This window comes from Coturnix japonica, chromosome 4, assembly GCF_054131305.1.
Source record: "Coturnix japonica strain WE chromosome 4, WE-NBRP24, whole genome shotgun sequence".
Lineage (NCBI taxonomy): Eukaryota > Metazoa > Chordata > Aves > Galliformes > Phasianidae > Coturnix > Coturnix japonica.
Genome location: NC_140666.1, coordinates 29,103,327 through 29,129,255, shown reverse-complemented (window position 1 = coordinate 29,129,255; position 25,929 = coordinate 29,103,327). Strand labels below are relative to the sequence as shown.

Sequence of the window (25,929 nt, the reverse complement as noted above, 5' to 3'; positions counted from 1 at the left end):
GAAACTTTTTCACTGTTTAAAGTTAAAATTGATTATGTTATTTACATTTATCGCTTTCCAAGCATGACAGTTTTCATGTGTTAAACTAAATGTATGATCCTTAGTAAGTGTATGCACTATCATCACCATCTTTCACAGATTTATGAAATGCTATCCAGTTTATGAGAAGCTGTTCGATAAAGCATGCAATTTTAACAGATATAGCAAAAACAGGTTAAGGGGGAAGAGAATTTTAGTAAGAATTACCATGAGAGCACAGCTGCCTAGTAACTTTCCAACAGAACATCTTTTTTAAAAGTCATTAAAAACTCTGTTTTGTTAAATTTGTGTATATATTTTGCAAAAAGAGGAAAATTCTGTTGAAACAAGAAGTTTCTTGCTCATTCATCATGCAAGCTTTTTTGGAGCCTGGGAGTCCAAAATGCCATCTGTGGGGCATTCCCAGTAGTGCCTAAAGACTGCCAGAGACCACAGAGCTGTGGGACTGGCAGCTCATAAAGCTGAAGCTCTCCACAAACTTTGTTGGAGGATCTGGAGGTCACTAAGGCAACTCTGGACTTCCAGGCTTTCCTGAGAGCCGTAGGTTTTGCCAAGACTTGACTTTGTACTTTGAGACATTCTGAAAAGACATTTCATTTCAGTGTTTCTCTGACAAAAGACCACAGGTATAGCTCTGAGAGGAGACTGATTATTTAATTCCCCATGTAAATCATTTTAATTAGCGGGGGAAAAAAAAAAAAAAAAAGAAAAGAAAAAAAAAAAAGAAAAAAAAAAAAAGAATAAGAAATAAATTTTCCCTAAATTGAAACTTTCTGGCCAGCTCCAGAGGTATTTTTCCATGGCCAACAGACCTGGGTTTTGGGTTTGAGGTGGCATTTTATAAAGGGTCATGTTTCCTAACCAATTTTGATTTTTTAATTCCTACCTTACTTACAGTGTGAAACTGTGGAGTTAAGTTCTTGATTGTACGTTGCTTCATTCTGATAAATTAATCACAGGATCATAGAATGTCTTGGATTGGAATGGACCCAAAGAGTCATCAATTTCCAACCACCCTGCCACAGGCAGGGCCACCAACCTACATATCTGATGCTAGCCAAGCTGCCTTGGTTCCCTTCCAACCTGGCCTTGAACATGTCCAGGGTTGGGGCATCAACAGCCTCTTAGGGCAGCCTCTTCCAGCACCTCACTACTCTCTCTGTGAAGAACTTCTCCCTGCCATCCAGTCTAAACCTTCCCTTCTTGAGCTTCATTGTAATACTTCTGTAGTGCTCCAGATACCGGTCTGCTTAAAGAAGAACTTACAGAACTAAATAACAGATACCTACACATTTTGGCAGTATTACAAAGGCAGGAATTAACTGTAACACAAAACCATTTCAACTCAACTGGTGAATTACCATCTTTATTCATGCATCCTCAACATTTTGTAACTTTTTTTAAAAATCAAAGTCTCGAGCTTTATAATAAAATCCTTTTTGAATATCAAGCCATATGGCTGTTAGCACCCAAAGGTGACAATGTGCAGTGTATTAGGTTAATATAATTCAATATATCTCCATTAAAATCAAAACCCTTGTCCCTATATGGACTAGTAATCTAATTACAGAGTCACTGAAAGCATCAGATGTCAAATACAACTTAGGTTAATCATTTTACTGAATTTTTGCATTGTTATAATCTTTTTAAGTAATGATCAACATGCAGTGCATGTGTTTCATAAATTTTGGGAGGTCTAATTACTTATCTGAATATCAATTTAGAGATTAAATATTAAGCACTGCTTAGTGTGTCTGTTTTTATTTCTCCTGGTCTCAATTGTGACTATCTATGGCTGTATAAATAATATGGTTGCTGTATTTTTTGGATTTGCAATGCATAGTGCAGAAATTCTTGTCTATAATAACCTTATTTATCAAGCGGGGAATTACAAAGTGACAATAAGCTTGTGTCAGTTTCTTATTGAACTTCCTCAGGTAATAGCTTCATCCTGAGCAAATCACTTTTTCATTAAAAAGGATGAGATCCTGATAAAGTAGCACCTGCCTTTTCTATCTCTTGCATTTGCTATTCAAAGCAAAGAAGAAACAGGAACTGCTTCAAAATATTTGAGTAAGAAATGGATTAAAGCACTTAAAATGCAGAAATACATTCATATGGAGATTTTTCCACCATGTCTTGTTAAACTTCTTCAGAATATTTTTTATATTTAAATTTGGCAGTCTGGTATCTGATCTTTCCCTTTGATGGCTTATCCCAGCAGATTATTGTGGGGTGTCAGATAGGTCTGTTTTCTCTCCTGATTTTGTTTTCCCTTTGAAGTGGTTTGCAGGTAGTGCCTTACATATATCTAGCATAAGTAATATGGCATTGCTGCCATGTAGTAACTGTTGATCATTAAGAAAGGATAAGTCATTATTTTTGTTTAGGAAAGCATAACATACCAGTTAATGTACGTTGTATTTCTGATTTGGAAAGGCATCTAAATTTACCTCCTTTAAAAACAGGATTGGGGGTGTTCTTTGAGAATTCAAAGATAAGTTTCTGTTAAATTAAACAAAAGAAAAGCCACTCTAAATCTACTGATAATGCAAGAAACTTATTTTGAATGTATATATTCCAGGCTGGATGTGGCTCTGGGCATCCTGGTCTAGGGCCTGAGGCAGGGGGTTGAAACTGTGTGGTCTTTGAGTTCCTTTTCAACCATTCTAGGCCATTCTATGATTCTGTGTATCTTCTAAGTATTTTCTCCCCTTGCATTCTGTATTTTTATTTTATTTTATTGTGTACTGATAAATAGCACTTCTAAATATGATAAAAGATGCATAAAAGATGCATTTCTGTGGGTCTTGCCCCCTGAACTGTGTGGAATTTCTCGTGTCCCCACCTGCTGTCCTTAGAAGAGAAGGAAGGAATGCTCTCTCTCTCTCCTTGGTACCATTTAAAAATCAACAGCTTGAAATAAGAGTGATCAAGATTCCATGCCAGCTCTGACTGCCACACAGCATTCAAGAGTTGAAGTCTCAGTTGCAGATATGTGGTTCACTGCTCCCCAGAACTGGGTATGTAAGTCCTGGAGAGAAGTCAACCGGGTCAGTCATATCAGCACCTGGATTAGTGGTCAACCGGTTAAATTACCTTTTATTAAGGATGATGTCAGCTGATGGGTATGGCATGGATTATCTATTGGATCAAAAGCAAATACTTTGTTTTAGCATAAGAGGTTAGAGATATTCTGTTTGCCCCAAGGTCATCAGATCAGAGAAGGAGCTGTGTAACCAATTAGGTTTTGAGCCAACAGGCAATGTGTGGTGCAGGATAGTGCTCAAATGTAACAGAGAAATCAGTAATTCTGAGGGCTCCTTAATAAAAGGTTGATTACCTTTAATTAGCAGCAGAAGAAAATCAAAATTGTGCTTTGAGTGCTGAGGTGGATGAAAGTCCCAGTGTCCTGTTTTTCACCCAGATATTATGTACAGGGGCGCGTCTGCTTCTCTTTCCTTTGTCTGAGTTAAGAGAGTACAGGGTGCCTTTTTTACAAAACAATTGTCACCAACAGTACTGTAAATCTAGTTTGTAGAGCTCTTAGCTAATGTTAGCAGATTGAGCTCCCTTCCAGGTGCTTGGTGCAATCCTGTATAAAGAGTAAATCTTAAGAAATATGTCTGCCTGCAGGGACTCATTCAGAACTGGATGCTGTGTGGATAAATCTTTATTTGAAGAAATCTGCTGGCATGTGTGATAAATTCGGGGAGGGCAAAATATGTTAAGGGAATTGATTTATTTTCAGTTAAAAACTTGGAGAGTTTGTATTTATACTTTTTAGTTAGGAATATGCTGCTGACTGCTGGAAGGGAAGTAGCCTGCAGGGACATAGTTGTGAAATCAGGTCTGGTCACCATTAGAAACCACTCCTGCCTCCAGCGCAGACCCTCAGAGCCAGACGTGACCTGTGGTCTCCTAGGAACAAATGAAACTTGGAGCAGTCATTACTGTAGAGCAAGTTGTTTACTTCTTACTGCACTCAGCAATGAAGTTGTACCATCTGGCTTTGTCATCAGTTTTCTAATAAGGCTTATGATAAGAAGTGATAGCTAATATTGCATAGGTCAGGTAATGTTGACTTGCCGTGGGATTAGTTCACTTTTAACTCAATTTGGTGAATACTTTGCAATGATTAACATAGCAGAAGATCCTACATTTCCTTTTGATTTCTTGTGTAACTGCACAGTGTCGTCAAGGCAACCTGCTTCAGTGTTTTCTTTTGCAGAATAAACCATCTCAAAACATTGCTAGCCTCAAATAATTTCTTGTAATATGCAGGGTCAGATACTTCACCAGTATGCACAAAGGCACAAAGCTATTACTTTCTTATTGGCTATCACGTCACCGTAGTGAATAACTACGTGCTTGGGGAAAAAGTGTATATTAAAGCCTTTAAGGTTAAAATAAATCTGTAACACTGTGATGCCTTGAGGATGTAAGGAACTACTTTGTTCAGACAACTGTATGTGTAATATTTGAGCGTGTAATGGAGCATTACCGCTAATTTATCTGTATACAGATAACATGCTGTAGTTCCTAGAGTTGTCTTGTATACTGTGCTGTAGGGACAATAATATACTTTACCATGCTTGTGATGGTAGAATTTGTTTAGGCTTGCATCACTATATTTATTTCCCTTTCATTCAGCACAGCTTTTAGTTACACAGCTATTCCAGATCCCAAAGGCTGAAGATGCTGACTTGAGCCTCATGCTTTGAAACCATCATAGCCTGCCCTTGAGCTTGCAAAAAGCCATCTTTCTGTGGCACTTTGTTGGGATGTTGGCCAACAAAAAAATCTTACACCAGAGAATGAAATGAAAACTGTTTCCTTTTCTAATTAACTGCTAGTGTCCAAGTTTGCTACTTCTGCTGCTCAGTAGCATTTACAAATGTAAAGAGAATTCAGGAGATTGTCCCGCTCTAGGTATTACTGTTGTTATCCACTTTTGCACACAGACATGAACATGAGCTCTGGGAGGTACAAATTCTTCAGTGCTCTCTGGAGTTGCAATAAATAGCTTTGGTCTGAGCTCTTTTAGAAATGCAGCTTGCATCAGAAGATTTCACGTCCATTTCATGTAATATGAAGTTTAAATAACAGAATGAACCCAGGCATTGACTTAAACAGTCATTGCTATTCATGCTCTAATGGGAGCAGGCTACTATTCATGATCTGGTTAATGTGTCTATTAGTCTCTCACTTAAGTAACCCACACAATTTTACAGTGGTTATTTGCATCAAATTTATTTTATGTGAGAACTGATGATATGAGAATGATCCAAACTGAGTTTTAGTTCATAAGCTGATGCTTACTGCTGGAACGCATACAAAACATGGATTCTCTTGAGTGTAGCAATTCTGTGTATGGTACTTGATCAAAATTGTGATCATTTGGAAAAATTGGCATAGTTTATTCCCCAAACGTATGATTTTGTACTGTTAATTGATTTTTATTCCTGTGGCATTTTATTAAAATTACTTGAAATTAGAGCCTTCTCCTCCAGGAGTTTATATCTTTAATCATCCGTTCTAGGTTGCATGTGACAAAATTGGAATGTAGGGTGTTTGTTGGAGTTCTTTCACACTGAATAGGTTCCCTCAGCTCAGCATGCCAGAGCACTAGACTGTAGTTTTATGTTAATTACTGTAGCTTTTCCTCAGCGCAAATTTCCTGTATTTCATTTTTATTTAATTGGATCAAAAGAGTGTATCTTGTGGGAAAACTAAAGTAGAAAAAGTAACTGTAGTTATTCCTTTGGAAATCAGCAGTATTTGAATCATATTTAGAGATTATGAAGCATGTCAGCTCCTTTTTTTTAATCTTGGGAAGTGGCATATCAGCCATATACGTACATAGTGTATACCAAGTTGCAAAAAATGAGGTACGTCTAGATGTATTTAAACAAAAATAAATTTAACAGTGCTTGGGTTTTGGTACTCAGGGGTATAGAAGGCATATTTTTGTAATGGTACAGACAAAGTCAAAGAAAGAGGTTAAGTTGCTCATTACTTGCAGCGTAGGTCAGTTGCTCTAAACTTTGGGAAATGACAATGGTATAACATGCTTAAAACAGCAACAAGAAAAAACGCCACCTCATTGTTCAGGACCACTTGTACTACTTAGTGGGTGGTAGGAGAGGAAAGGAAGAATTATGAAAAGTTTATTTGATCTAAATGAGAGAAGGACAGAAACTGAGATGTACAGCTCAGTTGTACTCCTTAAAAGACTCCTTCATATGCAAACTCATCTCTGTGCCCTTCCCTCCCCTGCTTACTACTATACTTATCTCTCTCCGTCTTATGACATGTGATGCTGAAGGGACTTAGACTGTAGAGGTTTAGTACATGTTTTTGTAGCTCAAGTCACATATAAGTTCTCCTGGTAAATGACATGAAGGTTTTATTCTGTGAGATACAAATTAGAACTCTAATGAATTTATACATACTGGTAAGAGTGATTAAATTACAAGAATGGAGGACATGATCTGCAAACAAAAAAAGCCAAGTGCCTGTTGTACAAGGCAGTAACGTGAATTTTCATGCTTGCAATAAGAGAAGGCAAACAAGTGAAAATATTTTCTAGGTGGACTATTCTGTTGTAACTTCTGGAGAAGGCACTGTGCACCATTTATAACTACAGCTAAAGAAAAAGCGTTATTTGTTGATTTCGCTTTTCAGTTGTCATCAATTTTATTTCATCAGCTCTAATTTTGAGATGCATGTTTCAGCAGAAATAGGGAGGTGATTGTCCCTCCCTCCTCTGCTCTTGTGAGGCTCCATCTGGAATACTCTGTCCAGGTATGGAGCCCTCAGTACAAGAAAGACAGAGAGTTGTTGGAAAGGGTCCAGAGGAGGGCCATGAAGATGATCAGGGGGCTGGAGTACCTCCCCTATGAAGACAGGCTGGGCTTGTTCAACGTGGAGAAAAGAACGCTGTGGGGTGACCTCATTGCAGCCTGAGGCGTTCAAGGCCAGGTTGGATGGGGCCCTGGGCAACTTGATCTAGTAAACGTGGAGGTTTGGTGGCCCTGCCAGACAGGGGGGCTGGAGCTTCATGATTCTTGAGGTCCCTTCCAACCTGGGTCATTCTGTGATTCTGTTTTTCAAGATATTTCTCAGCAGGCTAGACAATTAGGTATCAAGGAAATTAAGCAGTGTAATGAATGTTGAATAAAAAGCTATTCAGGTAAAGACATCTCATTAACTAACTTAAGGTCATAAATTAAAAGTGTATGCCTAAGGGAACACAATGAAGATACGTTCTTCTTGGAATTTTCTAGTAATTGGAAAAGACTGAAGAAGCTGCAGAGGCATATAATAGCATGTTATGGGATGTTGACCTCTGGCATGTTGCCATGCACTTCTAATTTCTTTTCCTATTTCTCTCTTGCTCTGTTAGCTTTTTCTTGCGCTATTTAAGACCCAAATGCACTCATATATGTGAAGACAGCCCATGGTATTTGGTGTTCAGAGGCAGAGACCCTGACATGAGCTGCTGAGAGGTGGTTTGCTATGGCTGTTCTACTGGAAGAAGGACTTGGGTCTGCTTTGGTCGCATCACGCTCTGTCTTGAGTCCAGCACTGGACATGTCACAGCTGTTCTTCAGTCACCCATAGAGCACATACCACAAAATGCAGTACCCTCAACTGCTTTGGCCAGAAATTGTAATCTCATTTTAAATGGCCTTGAAGCAAAATTATAATCAGAATTTTAATTGAAATGCTTTTTAGCATGGTAGGTAGGTTGATCTTTATTTTGGTCTAAGTTAGTTAATGTTTTTTTTTGAAGCCTGGACTGTGATTTTATACTTATGCAATGAAATGACAGTGGAAGGAACAGAATCAATTTTAAAATAAAAGCTTATGATAGCAACAGAGGCTGGTCATATAGACCTCTATTGAAGCAGGTTATGTTGTTTCAGCATTCGGAAGAACGCTGGAAAGTAAACACTTCAGAGAATACATTTACATTCTATGTAGTAATGTAAATTTCTTCCTTGTGTATAGGAGCTCGGAAGAATCTTGCAGTATGGAGAGCTTATGGTATAGTTACTTGTGGGGTTTCTTACACATTTCTCTGAATTATCTGTTGTTGGCTGCTGTCAGAGACAGAATATTGTATGACAAAGGTCTGTTAAGGTGTGGCAACTCCTGTATTGCCAAAATGTGATATTTCTTCGTTTAGTTTGTGTTGGAATGATTAGGATGCAGGTACTGAAGTTCTTCTGGTTGGTAAATGACAAGTATTCTCAATGGTACTTCCAGATTGCAAAAACAGCTACTTCATTTCAGATATAATCTTCTCAAATTGCTTAATATTCCTACTTTGCACTTTTTAGGGGTCTGCTAATTGACAGCATGCATAGTTAAAGATCCCATAAGTTTGTGAAGTGTGCTCACTGATTATATCACTCAAGTCCAGCCCTATTAGTTGTTGCACTGAAATAGAGGACCATCTTCATTTTGATAAAGCTGAGTTACCAGTTCTATGTGGGTGATAATCTCTAAGTAGGTATCCAAGTGAGATTTTTCATTAAGTAGTACTTTCAATAGTGTAGGCATACATATTGCTCATAAAAGGGAATTAAGGTGTTTGTCTTTAGAGATGCACCTAAGGTTTAAACTTTTTTAACAGTTGTTTAAAACTCAACACAGGCATTAATTTGCATTCCAGCTGGGTTTGTTTAGTGTCACATGGGGGACAGAAATAGATTTTATGTAAACTTGAGTCACGTTTGCCAGAGAAGGATTTGTAGCAGTTAATCTAACGAGCTAACTAGGTCAAGGTAGGGCTGTGCATGGATATGGCCAGACAATACACCAGATGACATGGGGGTTTCTAAAATTTGGATTTATTTTATTGTTGTGCTTAATGGTGGGGCTCTTACTCTGGTCCTTACAAGATTTTCTTCTCTGGGATGCATCTTTTGACAAAAGGTGATCACAAACGTCTTTTCTGTGTCTTAATGAACCCACTGAGCTCTTCCTCTCTGAATGCTCTCTGGAAGTGTTTGGGGAACAGAACAAGGAGGTTCCCTGGCCCATTCCTTTCAGTTTTAGCCAGGAGACTTGGTACATGCTGTTTACATGGCAGGTACTTCATTTGGAACAGGATGCAGGGGAGGCACTTTTTCCTTCTCTACAATGCAGTCCCTCAGGTACAGACTATAACCACATATTTTTTAAATAGCACAGTGTGCTCCAAAATGCTTTTCCTTAAATTACAAGGCTTAAAGTATCATCACGGATCAATACTTCAGATCTACATGAGGCTGTTTTGTTCCTCTGATGTAGGGAACCGTGTAGTCTTTCATTACTGTTATTTCTTCCTCTTTCACCCACTACACAAATCCCATTCCTGCAAACTACCATCGAGCGTCTTTCCTCCAGCTGTCATTTGATAGCAGTGAGGCTGAGCCAATTAGCACTGCAACAAGCCACCAAAGAACCCTCCCCACCTCACAGACAGTAAGTAACTCTAAGCTGCATGTTCACACTGCTGACATATCTTCCCTGCTCAGCTCACCAATCTGTACGCTGCTCCAAACTGTGGGAGCTTGTTAAAAGCACAGCCTGGATCCTTCAGGCCTGTTTTGAGACAAGAAAGGTGCTTTTCTGAGTAACCCTAACCTGTGTGCAAAATGCAGTTTCTATGACGGCCCCTAACAAATTAGCCTATGTTTTGCATAATTATTTCAAGATTGAGGTTGGTTTAGAGTCTTTCTTTAGAAAATGCTTCATGACTTCAGCTGTGGGAACAGAAGGAAATCTGTTTGCATAACATCCATTGTGATTTTTTTGCTAAATAGAGACAGACACCCCTAGCAGGAGCTAACACGAAGACACAAAATTGTTAGGTCTACAGTGTGACAGTGGGAAAAGAAATACAGGCAGCAAAGCTTGCAGAGAGTGATTCTGTGGAACAGGAACAGCATTGTGTAAATGGTGCAATGCTGTTGCTTCTGCACTGGGGCACCCTGACACTGCTTTGTGGAAGGCTCGGTATGCAGGAGAGAACTAAAACTGTGGGATCTGCTTCTGTCTTTAAGAAGAAAGGCTGTACTGGTATTTCTGGGATATGAAGCAGCATCTTTGGACCCTTGGGCAATCATTTTTCAGAGGATATTAAAAAATATCCCAATTTATTTGTTGCATATTGGTTAAGTGAGGTTTTATCAATGTCACGTGGGGTGGCAAATTGCATCCTTCAAAACAAACATCAGGGATTTTCTCAGGCTGTGTAACAGGAAGGGGAAGTGGTTGACAGCACATGATTTAGATGTTTCTTGAGTATGAGGCTGTTCACATCTTTTCTCTCTCTCTCTCTCTCTCCCAGAGGACTCATAACTATAGTTTTAAATTGCAAGAGTGAGTTATGAAGCCAGCAACTGTTTCCTTTAAATTTCTGAGTAAGGTGGTTGGTAAGGAGCAGAACACAACGTAGAAATCTACAGCAGGGCATGAGCTTATTACAGACTTCTTGACAGTGAAGCACAGAACTCAGGCTCAGTTGCATGTCATGTTTTAGAAGTAGCTGTAAGTGCCGATTGGGCTGGGAAGAGCACAGCAGGGAATGGTTTGGTTTTCTGACAGCCAGAGCAATCCCGTTTGTTTCCCTTGACACTTGGTTTGCTTCAGTCTTCCACCGCCCTCCAGTGGTTTGCAGAGCACATTGCAAGCTTCCTTGGGATATGTGCTTCCAAGGAAATTGCATTGACGCTCTTATTTTAGTTATTAGTTAAAATGTGATGCAACTTCGTGTAGCTGTGGGAATTGAGGAAGCTGGGAAGTACCACAGAGCTTTAGTTTAATGGGAGTCAAGGAGGCATACCTATGCTGCGTGATGTGGCAGCTGCTGCCAAATGCACCCATCCAGACTTAGCGTATATGGAGCCATGGACAACAAATCACAAGTAAAAGGTTGTGATGCTTTTACTGTCCAGTATATTGTTGCTTCAAAGCCTTTGCTATGGGCTTTCAAGCAGTTTTTACTTCCTCTGTTTTTGCTTTTATCCAAACAAGTCTGTGCTAACATTAACATTTAAATGTTAGATTTAAGCCTACTGCAAAAATCCTAAAATAGAAAATTGCTCATTTAAATTGCTAGCAGATCACTCATCTAGCAGAGAATGACAACAGTCACAACATTCTCTGTTCATCCAAGCTACAGTATGTGTTTAAGACAACAAAATAACCTCATCTACCACAGGGATCACCAGGACTACTGTACATATGTTATAATTTGACTTGCCTGTCTGAGCTCAGACTGCAGTGACTGGAGTAGAGGACAACTGGGACTACAGCTGGAGCCAGGCGGACCAGCAGCACTGCCTTGGGAGACACTGAGCAGCTGCAAGCTGCTCCCAAGTACTCACATCCCCCTTGCATCCATTCCAGTGAGCAAGATCCTCCCTGTGCCCTTCTTTTCTACTGCAGTTGAGAGTAGGAGGTGCTCTGTGATGTTCCAGCTCTGTAACCACCCAGTGGCCTCTACCATTCTGTTCTCAGCCTCCTTATTTCTGGTGTGGTAACATGGTTATAAGAGGCACACAGATATACTTTCTTGTGGGAGAAGAGGCCAGAGGAGAAGCAAGATCTTGACCTGCTGTGTGGCCATATCTCGGGTATTGCGTTCAGTTTTGTGTTTCTCACTACAAGAGAGACATTGAGGCCTTGGGGCATGGTCAGGGAAGGACAGTAGAGCTATGGAGGGTCTCATGAGGAGTGGCTGAGGGTACTTGGATTGTTTTATGTAGAGCAGGCTCAGGGAAGACCTTATCACTGTCTACAACTCCCTGAAAGGAGGATGTAGTGAGGTGGGGGGTGTCCTCTTTCCCGTGTAACAGCAATCAGACAAGAGGTGATGGCCTCAAGTTGTGCCAGGGGAGTTTCAGGTTAGATATTAGGAAACATTTATTCTCCGAATGAGTGGTGAGGCACTGGAATGGGCTGCACAGGGAGCTGTCACTGGAAGCCTTCAAGAAAAGGGAAGTTGTGGCACTGAGTAACATGGTCTAGAGGGGTCATAGGCATGGGTTGATGGTTAGACTAGATTATCTTATTGATTCTGTGATCATGGGATGTTAGCAAAGAAGACCTGCTTTAGCCCATTTCTGCTGTCTTGCTCTCCCCTTTCTGTAAATCTCAGCAGCAGCTTGACTAACTCCCCCCCCCCCCCCCTTTTTTTTTTTTCTAAATCTATTCTGCCTGCTGTCAATTTTTCCACCTACAAAATGTTTACATTTATATTAATGAGATCAACATTCTTCTTTTTAAACTTTCAAATTCTGTATGGAAAAGACTTATTTGACTTTGCATTCAGATGAACTCCCAAAGGCTTTTGACTGTATTACAGAGTACAGAAAGGCTATAATGAGCTGCTGATATGCATGGTAATAAAAAATTCAGCATAGAATTTTCCCTCCAGTAGAACAAAACTGTAGTATAAGAGATGACCGAGTCAGTTTAATTACCAGTTCATTTTTCTTTGAACTTCATCTCTTCTTCACCGATCTTCCACAAAGCATCCAAAGCTACATGAAGTGTTGAAGTAGTGTTGTCCTTTCTTTCTTAAGGACAAAGACAACTATTTCTATGGCAAGAAATCCTCTTGCAAGGCTCAAACTGAATTTTTCATTGCAAAAATGATCAAAGTCTGCAGGTCAAACGCTGTGTAACCTGGTCACTGTTAAGATACGACTGTAACGATAACATTTCTAACCACTGAATACTACTAACACAAACCACATGACCTAAAATTCTGTTTTTAATTAGCTTTTTAAATGCCTCCAATTGTTCTAGACTTATATATCAGTTTTCACTAAAGCCATAACAGGTGGAAATTTGACTAGAGTGTTCAGACTCTGAGAGCAGCCAATTAGACAATTTGGTTTAGCTTAAAGATCTACTTAGCTTAGGATGCCGTTTCCAACAGTGGGTGTAAGCAATTTGGGAAGTTTGTTGCTTCCCCAAAACAAAACTTGTGTGGGAATCCCAGCTGCAGCCCAGGTGAGCATTTGCATGACTGGGAGATGGGTGGCACTGTTGTACCACACTTTGCATTTGCTGTGTTCCAGCTAAGGGCTGCAAGATCATCCATCAAAATCTAGGCATTGCGCTCATAAATGTCATATTCTTCTGTCTGTTTTCAAAGGCAGGTATTTTAGCAGGGAAGGTTTTGTTTTATAAAAGTGCTGATATAGCAAATGCATTCACAAGCAAGATTTAAAAAAAAAGTCAGAAAAGTCAGAAGTTACATTGTTCAAATTCAGAGAATTGCTTGTTTCACCTTAAGATGGCCATAACTTAAGATAGAATTTAGTGCCATAATTCACAAGCATGTACCTTGACTTAGTGCTGTAATATGCAAATGTATACTTAGGTTATTTAGGTTACTGAGATCATTTCCACATGATCATCTTTTCAAGTGTGTTGAATTTAATCCTCAGTGGAGCTGCATTTCTTCAGTTCTTATTTTATGGGAATGCTGCTTCACCACTGTGTTCCTCTAATTGTAAGCAACTGAGAATATCTGAGAATAGTTTGAATATTACAAGCTAATGTTTGTGGTTTTTTTTCAGCTGTGAATCAGATAAAGTTAAAATAAATGTTCAGCTTTTGACTTGTCTATAAACAACATGTGGCTGTAGTGCAACAAAATGACTTGAGATGTCATTCACAAACAGATCAAAAACAGAACTCTTCTTCCTCATTTTTCATTCCCGTGAACCTATGAAAATGAGATCATTATGAATTTCATGGTGACAGTGCACACATCACTGTTAGGTATTTTACTGAAATGAAAGGATTTGTAAAGTCTATAAAGGCAGCATGGCCTAATTAGATTCTTGTCATATTTCACTAGTCTAATTTTCTTTCTTTCTATCATTTTTATTTTTATTTTTAATTGTAGTGGGAAAAACTACAGATGACAACAAGTGAGAGGAGGAAAATAGTTTGTTCAGTCACATTCCATGTAATTGCAATTACCTGTGTTGTCTGGTCATTGTATGTCTTAATTGATAGAACCGCCGAGGAAATTAAACAAGGCAATGATAATGGTAAGTGTCTTTCATCTTCTTCTATCTTGTTGATAATGCAGTGGATGGATGTGAAATGTGGCTATGTAACCAGTCACATTCTGTTCTCAATACCTCAGATACACGGCTACATCAGATACTTTAATGCAGTAATGAACACATCTGTGTTAAAAGCTTATGTTATGCCCCTGCAGAGAGATCTCAACTAAGTGTAACCATTAGAGATGGCTTAACTAGCCTACTGCTTCTACTTAAGTTAATCTCCGTGTATTGAGAAAAGCTTACACAAGGAGATGAGTCAAAATCAAACAGCTCAGTGCAAGCTCAGTTCACAAAATAAGAATATATTACCCAACTGAGCCTCTGTATTCTGTAAATATATATATATATATATATGTATATATATATATATATATAAATTATATATAGATAGATATGAATTATATATATCTAGTCCACATTTTGTTTATGTCTTAGTCTATTCAATCTCTGATTCAGTTTTAAATATGAGGAGGTTGATTAAACAATTCTCTTTTTGTGTGTGTGTGTGTGTGTTCTGAATTGACTTTAAGAATTAGACAGTAGAGGGTCACACACTCAAGTTACAGGGAAAGTGAAACAGGCAGAGCCTTTTGCCTTCCTAGTTAGATAAATATTTAATACGCCTGATGCTTGCACTTCTGACCTATGCAAGAAAAATATGTAACAAGCCTCACTAAGTAACAGATAAATGTATAATACAAGGTCTTGGTTTGCCATCTTTCTAATGCCCTGAGGATAGACAGGACTAGGAGTGGCTTTGTAATACCTACTAGTACAGCATTAACCATCCCATTTGTTCAAAAGGAGAAAGGTATGGGCTTTGAATTAGCTGAATTTACACAACAAATCAGCCGACATGAATTTACATAAAGTGCATGAGAATTGCATTAATTAATCTTGGTAGGCTCAGAAAATATTTACAAGTTGGATGGAACTCACTGTTTGCCAAATGTTTATGGATGATTCTCCACACTAAAAAATGAACAGAGAGATGCCTGAGAGCTAGTTACAGCACACAAAAATAAGTGTTGGTGAAGAGTGCTCTTTTGCCCATGAACTTGCTTGCTGGGAGGAGAAAAAGTATTTCTGCAGACAAATGTCTGTAATGAGTGAGGAGAGAGATGTGCAGTTTACTTTTCCCTCCTTTCATCATTTCTGTTTCAGTGGAGGAAAAGAATGTTAACTATGTTGAGGAGGGGAAGAACTTAAAGCTCAGGACAGCAATAGTATTGTTAATATTGCATAAGTTTAAAATTCCATGTTCAAGTGTATATCTCAAAAAATATTTAAGCTTTACTTTTCTCTCTACAAATGCTAATAAATAAGAGTACAAACCTCTGAATTGGTAAACCTGTCATTGGTTTGTGGAATGGCAATCTGAAGTATATATTTAAAACATTCTAGAACTAATAAGGCACCAATGCTGGGTCAACTTTCAAATGAATTTGCTCTGCTTGAAGAAACTGGCCTGGGCTTACCTGAGCTTTGTCTCTTCTAATAAAGCTCAAATCTTAGAAAATGTGGCAATCTTGGAATATAGAGGTGTGGAACTCACTGTGTCATACTCTGGCTTAAGCAAAAGATGATAGATCTTGTGTTAGCGCGTAAGAAACAGTCAGCACATCCTTACTGCTGTGGTGTGGAACAGACTCTACAGGAAGGCTGAGCTGTTTATTCATCTTCTGTATTTTGTGTTCAGGTCTCCAGCTATGGCTTGCTGGTTCTAAATGTCATAAGCCACTGGCAGGTCTTAGACAGATGCAAACCATGCTGCTTTCATTGTTAAGAGCAGGAAAGTGATGATGTTTTCTAAAAGCAATTATTAAAGATGTTTTTCCCGAAAGGAAAAAAAAAACCACACCACTGGTTATGCTACCATATAGATTTGTTAGCAAATTCAACAAATCTAAATAGATTTTTTCACCTTAAGTTGAACTAAAGAGAGTATGTGATTAGTGAGACACAAAATGATTTGCATCAGCTTTGCATGCTTTCATTTTGCTGCAAATTTCAACAATGGTCGACACCATCAGTTAATACACTAATTAAGTAAGAGGTATCACATGAAGGCTGATCCAAAAGTCATACCTCCTGTTTTATTATATTGGCCCACAGCATCAGAGGTGGATGTTGGTGATATGGCAGTAGAGGCTGCATCCAGTATTCCATAGCATTTTGTTGCTGTGTGACAGGTTGCTCAAAGCCTGACAGCTTAATAAGCATTGATACAGAAGTCTAACCCTCACTTATAGTATGCTGATCACATCTTTAATGTGGTGAGGCAGTGTGCAATGGAAGTAGCTGTTCCTTTACATTATGCTACTGAATGTTTGACAAAAGCAGATGTGGGGACACAAATTAATGAGCAGAAGGCTGTTCTTAATGCAACAGCAATTCATTCTGTTAAAATCAGGAGATCACATGTAGGTCAATGCAAATCATCTTAACATTTTTCATACCAGATCCAAGTACAAATGCTTTTGTCTCTAGCTCTTTAGTGTCAGCATCCTTGGATTTTTTTTATCTGCAAGTATCAATGTGATTGCTGTTTATTCATGTAATTGATCTGATAAAGATCTGATAAATAATAACAGATAAACCCAAACTATGATGTTTTACTGCATCTTTTTGACACTGGTGAATTCTGGAGGTTGTACAAACAGAATAGCGGGAAAGAAAGGAAGGCAAAGAAGACAGATCAGGAAATTGAGATATTTCCACAATGTTTTTTACTGTACCCTGGATTCAAACTGAAGCTGGAATTGGGTAGAAACACTGTAAATGTTGTCGTCCCAGGTACTGTAACACTGCAATGTTTCTAGGATTATATAAAAATAATTGTTGGTGAAGATGTGCATAGTATTTTTAGGTGTTCAGTAACCTCTCAGTTGTGGTATTTGTATTCTTGGTTAAGTAAACACACAGGGCTAAACATGTTGGGGTTTGTTTAGTCTGGCTGTATCAAGCATAATGCACCTCTTGTGATTGTGCCTCAATTTCTTATCTGACCAAATTGTGGAGAAATCAGAAGTGGGAGTCAGGTGCAGTGCCTTGTCTGTCATTCTAGCTATGGGGAACAGCTGCTGTCCCCTTTAGCAAAAATTGCCACAGGACCGTACTTGTATTTGGGAATGTTCAGCAACTGGCTTCTTTTCAAAACATTTTACTGATATTCAGTACTTGATGTGCATTGTTTAACCATGGTAATAAATGTAGATGTTTTATTTCCGAGGTGTCCTCGAATGGCCGTTTTGGACAAAACTCGTCGTGGTGGCCATTGGTTTCACAGGAGGCCTCGTCTTCATGTACGTGCAGTGTAAAGTTTATGTTCAGCTGTGGCGCAGGCTGAAAGCCTACAACAGAGTGATCTTTGTTCAGAACTGCCCAGACACCGCCAAAAAACTGGAGGAGAAGAACTCTTCGTGCACTCAGAGCTCAGACATGAAGGATGCAGTGGTGGTGCCAGTAGCACAGACAGGTACAAACTCTCAGCTGGCAGCTGAAGAAATGACATCTGAGGTCATGCCAGTTTGACAGAGACAGCATTGTTTCTTCCTTGCAGAATAAGGCATAGTGTTTTCTACACTACAAATGCTGAAAGAGAGTAGAAACGACTGTGCATTTTTTTGAGTAAAAACACAAAAATCAAATCCCTATGAGGAAAATGGATCCAGCAAAGCAACTTGTTACTGTATGGAATGTGACCATTTGTGAAGTAGTTTCTCAGCTAGTCAGCAAGTGTAGTGAAAGTGGAAGTGTAGAAAGTGCAATAGAGAACAGGTTAAACAGACAATGCCAAACTAATGTGGTGAGATTATTATTATTATTTTTTAACAAATAAGGATTGGGTGGCTGGGCATAGTAGACACAGACCTGCTATAACCATTTTGTTTACAGGAAAGAAAACCAAACCTTTCAACTGTTTACTACTGAAAGTTGTATTTGCTATTTACCTTCCTAAAGATACACTTCAAAAGTGTACCATACAAGATATATGCATTAAGAGAATCAAAGGATAAAGAGCTGTACTGCAGTGTGCACTCCCTCTGCCTCATGAAGTAAAAGACGTTTGTGTGACTCCAGCGGAGTCTGAATGTTTGGGCAGCTGTGTCAGCTGAGGGTGTGTGAAACATGTGAAGGGTAGCACTGCTATTGAATATGCCTGCATTTTTTACAAGTAGGCAGTTCCAGCCAGTTTAAACTCGTGTCTTGATAGGCTACAGATATGTAACTGCAGCTGTCAACAAAACTAGTACAGGAAGGAGAAAAATCATAATGATGTATTTAAAGCAGCAGCTCGGCTGTTTATTTTGTTTTGTAAAAGTGAATTCGATTTATTTTTTTCATAAATTGGATACACAAAGTTAAAGTTTTGAGGCAAAACTATAAATTAAAAATGCATGCAAAACCATAGAAGTGAATTGCTCTTAGCAAAGGTCTGTGGAAGGATTACATCAGGAAGATGGAAAGTGTTTTTTCATTTCAAGCTTGTCAGATTTGTGATACCTTTGAGAAAGGTAGACATGAAAGAATATAAATAGGTGTCTTAAAGGAATGTTAGTTCTTATTCCCCTGTTCTGAGAAGTTAGTTTTTATCTTTCTGACTGCAGAAATAAACCACTGGTTTCTCTCTGTACAGGTAAGCTTGAAATGTTAGATATTCAACAGTTCAGTTGTTAATTTCATGTTCTGAGCATTCTCATATAAGAATGAAGTGCGGATAGCATTAAAGGGTGCAATAGATAAATGAATGTAGATGTAACACTGTGTCCAACAGGCTGTAATATGTAAAGAACACATTTTGTGATTTGCTTCTCATATCAGTGATGTTTACCATCAGGACAGGGCAGCAAGGATTGTCTTGGAGTAGTAACGTGTTGGCTTAGACAGGTATATGGTTTGAACTTACGTATATTTTAAACGTAATGTTTAAAGGTTTGGGGTTGTTTTTTGTTGGTTTTGTTTTATATTTAGCAAAGCAAGAAAAGCAAACAGGCAAATAAACCAGAGTAAAGAGAGTAAGAAAGCACAGGTTCATTCGCAAGAGGAATTTGCTGTATTTGCCATGTACTAGTCTTCTACAGAAACTTTGCAATTTCTAATGGTAAATTTCCTCTTTACTTGTTCAAACATCTCCAGTTCAATAACAGAATCATCACATTCTCCTAAATGCAAAGGGTGCTGGGCCTAATCTGTATTGGAATTCATCTGTAAGGTATTCCTTTGTGACTGTGTTTCATGGTGTAAGGCTCAGGGATCACTGGAAATGGCAGTATTAGTGAGAATCTTTTCTCAGAGCATTGTATTCCTCTTTTAGAATCACTTGTGTAATGTGGCTGAGACTAAGTGCCATCTGGCTAGACAGGACACAAACTCTCAGTGCCTGAATAGATCTGAAGTACGTATTAATTTTTGCTCAGAGTTGTTCCGGATGAGTTGGATTAATGTTTAAGTCTTCATATAAAATAATTTTCTAATTGTACACCAGCAGAATTGGAATTATAACAGTTTCCACTTGAAATCAAATAAGTGAGTACACAAATAATTTCTGTTTATTATTGCAGTGAAGACTTTACAAGTTCTGTAGCAAACAGTGACAACTACTAAGGACTGCCTCATAATTGCACATGCTTAAGGTGGTTTTCTAATAGCATATTACTAAAAAGTAAATCTCATGATACCTGAAGCAAGTCAGACACATAATAGATGCATCTATGCATTTGGAATTATGTCTACAGTTATACCTGATGAATCACAGTACAGTTGGTTGACAAAAAGAAAAGCATTATTACATAAGTACTGGAAAATGTTATGCTGTCATCTAAGTGGCAGTGACCTCACTACTTCAGGCAGCTTGATCCTTAACCCGCTGTAGTGTCATACACCACTGAAAGTGCCCCAAATTTTGACAGCTTGGAGATTAATTCACTGTTATGTTCTTGAACAAGCATAATATTCAAATTAAAGAAAAATAAATACTTCAGGCTTCTGAAAGCAGATCTGCACCATCCAGTAAGATTGCTGCTCCTTTTTTATTGTTATTATTTTTTTAATACACTCAAGAGTCAGCAACAGAACCACTTGCAAAGCCAGCTTCAAAACACCATTTTGGCACTCAATATGTGCAAATGAGCTTACAATTCAGTGTAAGAATGGAGGAAGGCTTTGGTTGAAATTCCTCCACTCCCTTTGAAATATTTATTGGACTGCAGGAAAAGCAGCAGAAGGAGACACTGGAGCAAGAGAGATTACAGCAGCTTTGAAACAGTGTTTAAACTCTGTTAAGCATTACAGTATTAGTCCACGCATTCCCTTCTCCTTCGGTGCAGTGGATCTTTTAGAGCTTTCAGGGATTTCACGCTGGTTTGGAATTCGTTTGTGTAGCAGGGTGAGACCTCTGCAAGAGGGCAAGGAGCAGATCGCACCAACATGCCTTAGGTGCAGGTGTGATGAGTAACGGTGGTGCACGAATTCAGATGCTAGACAGCTGCTTATCAACCAATCAGTTCTCTTTCCCACAAAAAGGGCAGCTTTCCAAGCTGCAAAAACAGCATCCTGAAACTTTTAAGAGACGTTCTGAAATACATATATAATTTGTAATGAAATGAGATATCAAATACAGATCGGCATCAAGCTACCTGTGTAGCCACTGTACATCTCAGGCAAACACCCCAACAGTGGAATTTATCTTGGCTACAATCCTCCAAGGGCTGAACCTTGTTCTAAGCTGCCATTACTGAGAAGAGCCTGATCTGCATTCCTGTTTAAGTGAAGCTTCAGTGAAGGCAGGTGGAAGTAATCTGGTGTGAGAGCTCAAATCTTAAACAAGATTCTTCTAATCTGTAGACATGCACGTGTCTTCTCTTGGTTTAAGTTACAAGCATTATGAAGTTTATTTCAACCTGGTTTAAATATACCATTTTTGACTATCATTAGCATTATGAAGATTATCAACTAGTCCAATTGTGCCATTTGCACACTGCTTTATCTGAAAGCAGTGCTTATTTTTATTGTGTAGGAAGAAATAGTAAGTTCCCCATCACCAGGACAAACCATTTACAATTTCTAATAATGTGATGAATCTTTATGATGAAAGTATTTTACTGTGTATAATATTTGGAACTACAAGTTTGTGTTACTTGTCCGACTCCCTCTCTTTTGCAAAAGAAACAAAATGTATGTTTTTTGTGGGTGAATGTGTACTGAAAGACAGAAAGGAAGGGAAACAAAAGTAATATATCTGATTATTGTTGTGAAAAAAAAAATGTATTTGTATTAAACAAATGATCCAAATTTCTGTAGTATCCTACATTTGTCAGTTTGTTTTATAGAGCATCACATGTGGGACATGACTTTGGCAACACGACACTCTGGCAAGAAAGGTGAACAGTATAATCAGCTTCACACTTACTACTGATGAACCTGCTGGACTGGGGTACCCAGGTACAGGTACCACACTTTGGCAGAAAAACATCTCGCTGCACAAAAACAAAGGGGAAGGAAGATTGTGAAGGGTAAGGTACATAAGAGTAGGCTTCAACAGCATAGTAATCTGTTTTTAGAGCCGTAGCGAAATGGACAAGTAGTACTGGCTTTCAGCTGCAGCAAGGGTAGGAGGGTGAACGTTTTCTTAGGAGCACGGTGCTTTGGAATGAACGGTGATATGTAATTCTGTAACATCCACCACAAGAAACTCTTAAAAGTGAGTGGGACAAATATTAGAGACTTAAATTGTTTAAAGCTAATTGTACCTGTCTAACTCAATAAACAGTTCCAGCCAAGCTACGTCATTTGTTTTCTGAAGAGGATTTCATCCACCTACCACAGATAATTGTTGGCAGCTGGGAAGGAGGTGGGCTGAGTTTCCAATCTTCAGTGTTCTAGCTGGAATAGGTCACTGTATGGCTGCTGCCTGCTACAGATATAATCCAAACACAGGGAAAGTATTCTAACAAATCCCATTCTCTACCTCCAAGGCCAACAGATTGGTCATTTTGTTAAAGTTACTCTGACAGTAGCTCACCATTTAAATCAGATATGGGTTCATGAATCTCTACAAGGTATAAAAAAGAAGGAAAAGCATAACCAAAACTATCCTAGTAATAGATATATAATTGTATGTTAACATATACAAAAATACTATCATGTTTATTATTAGAATCTGTAGGTATAAGCCTGCTACATTTTTTTGCATCACAAACAAGAGTTAGAATCTCTTGCTCAAGTAGAGCACCACTCAGTAATGCATCACTTTTGTGTTCATTTTGCACTCTGTGTACATGAAGAAGGGTGCTAGATGGTACTTAACTCCCCCAGTAAAATATTGAGGCTATTCTGTAAGCCAAGATCTGAAAGGCAAAAAACCTCACTGAAAAAGTAGCTCACCCACAGTACTTTGTACTACATATCCACTATGTATGATACTGTGCTCAGAAAATAACCTCAGATCAATTTAACGCAGTGGCTGAGAACAGAAAACATTAGAGATCTGCTGGAGAAATCCATCTGTCCTCACAACCTACGTTAATGGAATTACAGAATTTTCTTTTGTTGTATTCTTCTGTTATTTATATACAAATAACAATCAACACTATTCCAAACAAAGAAGACAGAAGATGATTATTATCATTATTAAACATGTAAGTATGTTAGATAAACCAAGGCTTATTTTAGCGATGGATAACCTATCTTGGGAAGTGTATGGGAAACTGTCCCATCTGTTTGACACAAAGGATTCTCTGTTCTGATTTCTTTAGTTCAGTAAACAGCATGTTATTTCTTTAAGCAGAATTGTTGCATAGCTAATACAACCATTAGATCTTATGCAATGTATTATTTGAGGATGTAAGGTTAGAATGAAGCATGGCTCCTTTTATCTACCATGTCTATGTCTGGGAGGTAATCAGCATGTTCTACGAAGTTTGATGGTAGCTCACAAACAACACGTGAAAAGAAAATAATGAGATTTTCAATGGTTTTATTAAAAATAAACAAACAAAAAACTTAATAGGTCTCAGAAGCAGGAGTGCTGCTTCCAGGAGACCCAAAGAAGGCAGCAGTCAAAAGAGCAAATCAGCTGAAGTTCTGGCAAAGGCTTTTGCGATTCTTCCTCAAGTGCTGCTTTGCCTCCTGGTCTGCCAGCACATTTCTAGAGCTGGAGGGTTGGGGAAAAGAATACTTCATTAAAAATCTATGGAAAAGAACTTCTGACCATTTCATGACCCAGAAAGAGGTACTGTTGCTTAGTAAATTTTTAAATCAGCATGTTGCTGTCTTAGTTGACTACATGTGAATCTACTTGCACGAATAAGAGCTGCTATTAATAGAATGCTGCTGCATTCTATTAATTCCTCTTACCATAGAATTACCCAGGTTGGAAAAGACCTTGAAGATCATCAAGTCCAACCGCAGCCTAACCATAGTACCCATCTTTCTAGTAAATGACTGTTTCTAAAGTAATAACAGCACTATTGTCTAGTAAATTTGTTCTATTTTTCATTTGTTAACAGGTAACTTGCAAACTCAGCTATTTCTTTTAAGAGAACAGGTTTGTATTTGCCATTTGAGTAATTAAGCTTTATGGAATTCAATTGCTGGACTACTGCAGAAAGTCTCCCGTAGTCAGCTGACTTTGAGAGTTTCATACTAGCTGCGCTTAAGGCCATAGGTTAAATTGCAGAACAGCTCATTAGCAATGGAAAACGGAAAGGTGATGTATGGATCATATCATGCTGGTAATGATACATCACTTAAGATCAAACCAGCCCATCTGGTGTACTTAAGAAGTACGATTGCTTGCCCTTTACTAGAAAACTGAGCTGGGAAGATTCCTGAAGCGGAGAACGTCTTTTCTCCTGAGAAAATTAAAGAAATCCTTTTTAATTACTCTTTTACACCTGGTTGGCTTTTTTTTTCCCCCCTCAAGCTGGAGTCCAACATTTTTGGATTCGAGATTCTGACTTCATATATCTGGCAGTGTCAGTACAGTGAAAAAACTGTGTATGATGTAATTCTCAAATATATTTCTTGCACTATCTATCTAGGAATGGTGTAGAAAATGATTTGTATGTATTGCCTTTGTTGCCTTCTCGGCTTGTCGTATCCCATTGCACATACTGACATCCCACAAAGGATCAGCATGTGCTTTGGTAGAGGGAAAAAAAGTGAAAATACTGTAACAAGCAAGGCTAACTGCTTAACTACAGGCTTGTTTTTCCACACCAGAAATGTTTGCAGTCTCATCCCTTTAGAAATTTCATTGCAGAGCAGACTGAAAAGCCATGGTGAACACATCCATTAATTCAGTCCAATGTGTTTCTAACACTGAAGAGCTGTCAATTAATTCACCGCAAGAAGCTATCCCTGAGAAGGGTATTCTTTTCTCTTTCATTTCATGAATCAACAGCCAATGGCTATTTGCTTAGTGTATGTGAACCAAAATCCAATTACTACTGGAACCAAAGCCAGCTAGTTCTTTCCAGCCAAGACCATCAATATGATTGGCTCTAGAATCAGAACACAACAGCTCTGCTGCTACTGAAAAAATGTGAATGTAATTCATCTAGGTCCTCCGAGAAATCTTGGCTCCCCAAGGCTGTCAGGAATAAAAGAGTACCTAAGGAAGTATGCTGCAAATTGCAGTGTAACTAATTTAAAAGTACATTTCCTTTGAAAAAAACAAAAAAAAACCAGCAAAAAAAAAAAGTTCTTACATACAAATTGGCTTCTATGTTAAAGCACTACTTTTTGTATGAATTTGTTTATGTTTCATTTGAGCCCTGACATTTAAAGAAATTGAAGTTTTAACAATTACAGCATTGCAGGTCACACTAAAGAAACAGAGAAGTGGTGAAGCTGTATCTGACCCAATTAAGAAAGAAGTCTTCCATCAAAATAACCCAACTGTAATAAGCATTAAAACCAAGGAGTTTCACATTAGAATGTATAAACCTTACAGGTAAACAGCATTTCAAGGTATCTCCTACAGCAAATTCATAAGAACAAAGAACTTACAGGAATATTTCTCAATTCAGCTGAATTGAGAAAAGCAACTGCTTTCTTTTTTAAGAAACAGAATAAGAATGCAGAACTCCTGAGAGTATTCATCCTGTTTTCAACTGAAGAGAAGAAACTGTACCCTATTAAGACTCTTAATAGGTGACTTTAAAAGCACGGGCATGAGAGTATTATGAAACTGATAGGAAAGATTCGATTACCTCATCTGTGTAACATGAGGCAAGCCTCTCTCTTGTTCCCCTTCTCCAGGCTTTTCAGCACAAACATTCCAAGTGCAGAAATTTAGTATATAAACAAAAAGGTTTTCTGTTTTTGTTTTACCCTTCTCTGGTTTCTCACAGCTACATTAAAATATTGCACCACCTAAAGGCACCACAGCCACTTCCACAAAAGATGCATAAAAGCTGTCTCCAGCTGAGCCCACTGCTCAACAGGGTACCTGTTTAATGATGTACTAAATGATGAATATATTCTTGCAACTACCAGGAAAAGGCAAGGATCTCTCACTGCAAAGTACTTCCAACAGGTTTCTGCATCCTGATTGCTCAATGAGCAGAGAAGATGCATTGAAATGGTTAGGATGCCAAGACATAAACAATTTGTTTGCTATCGTAGAGTACTGCATCCTGAAGAGCAGGTATAGAATGAGGCATAAGGACACAAAATATTGAATCTGATCTATATTCAAAAATTGTAACCCAATAATACGCTAGCTGAACGTTCACTCTCTAGCATAGGTGCACAGCAAGCTTATAAAAAATGCAATTAGCAAAGCCTTTGCAAA

At 38.4% G+C, this 25,929-nt stretch overlaps 1 protein-coding gene across 11 annotated transcripts in view; it reads left to right on the top strand.

Annotated features, from left to right (window-relative positions):
• Positions 1–21,422, top strand: part of MARCHF1 (membrane associated ring-CH-type finger 1) — a 195,243-nt gene extending 173,821 nt beyond the window's left edge. For all 11 annotated transcript variants that reach the window (XM_015860933.3, XM_085544810.1, XM_085544807.1 and 8 more), the window contains 2 exons: positions 13,961–14,108; positions 17,362–21,422. In XM_015860933.3, coding sequence (XP_015716419.1) covers positions 13,961–14,108; positions 17,362–17,663 — 450 coding nt within the window. In that variant the 3' untranslated portion in view covers positions 17,664–21,422. The remainder of the gene's footprint in view (positions 1–13,960; positions 14,109–17,361) is intronic.
• The last annotated feature ends 4,507 nt before the right edge of the window (positions 21,423–25,929 follow it).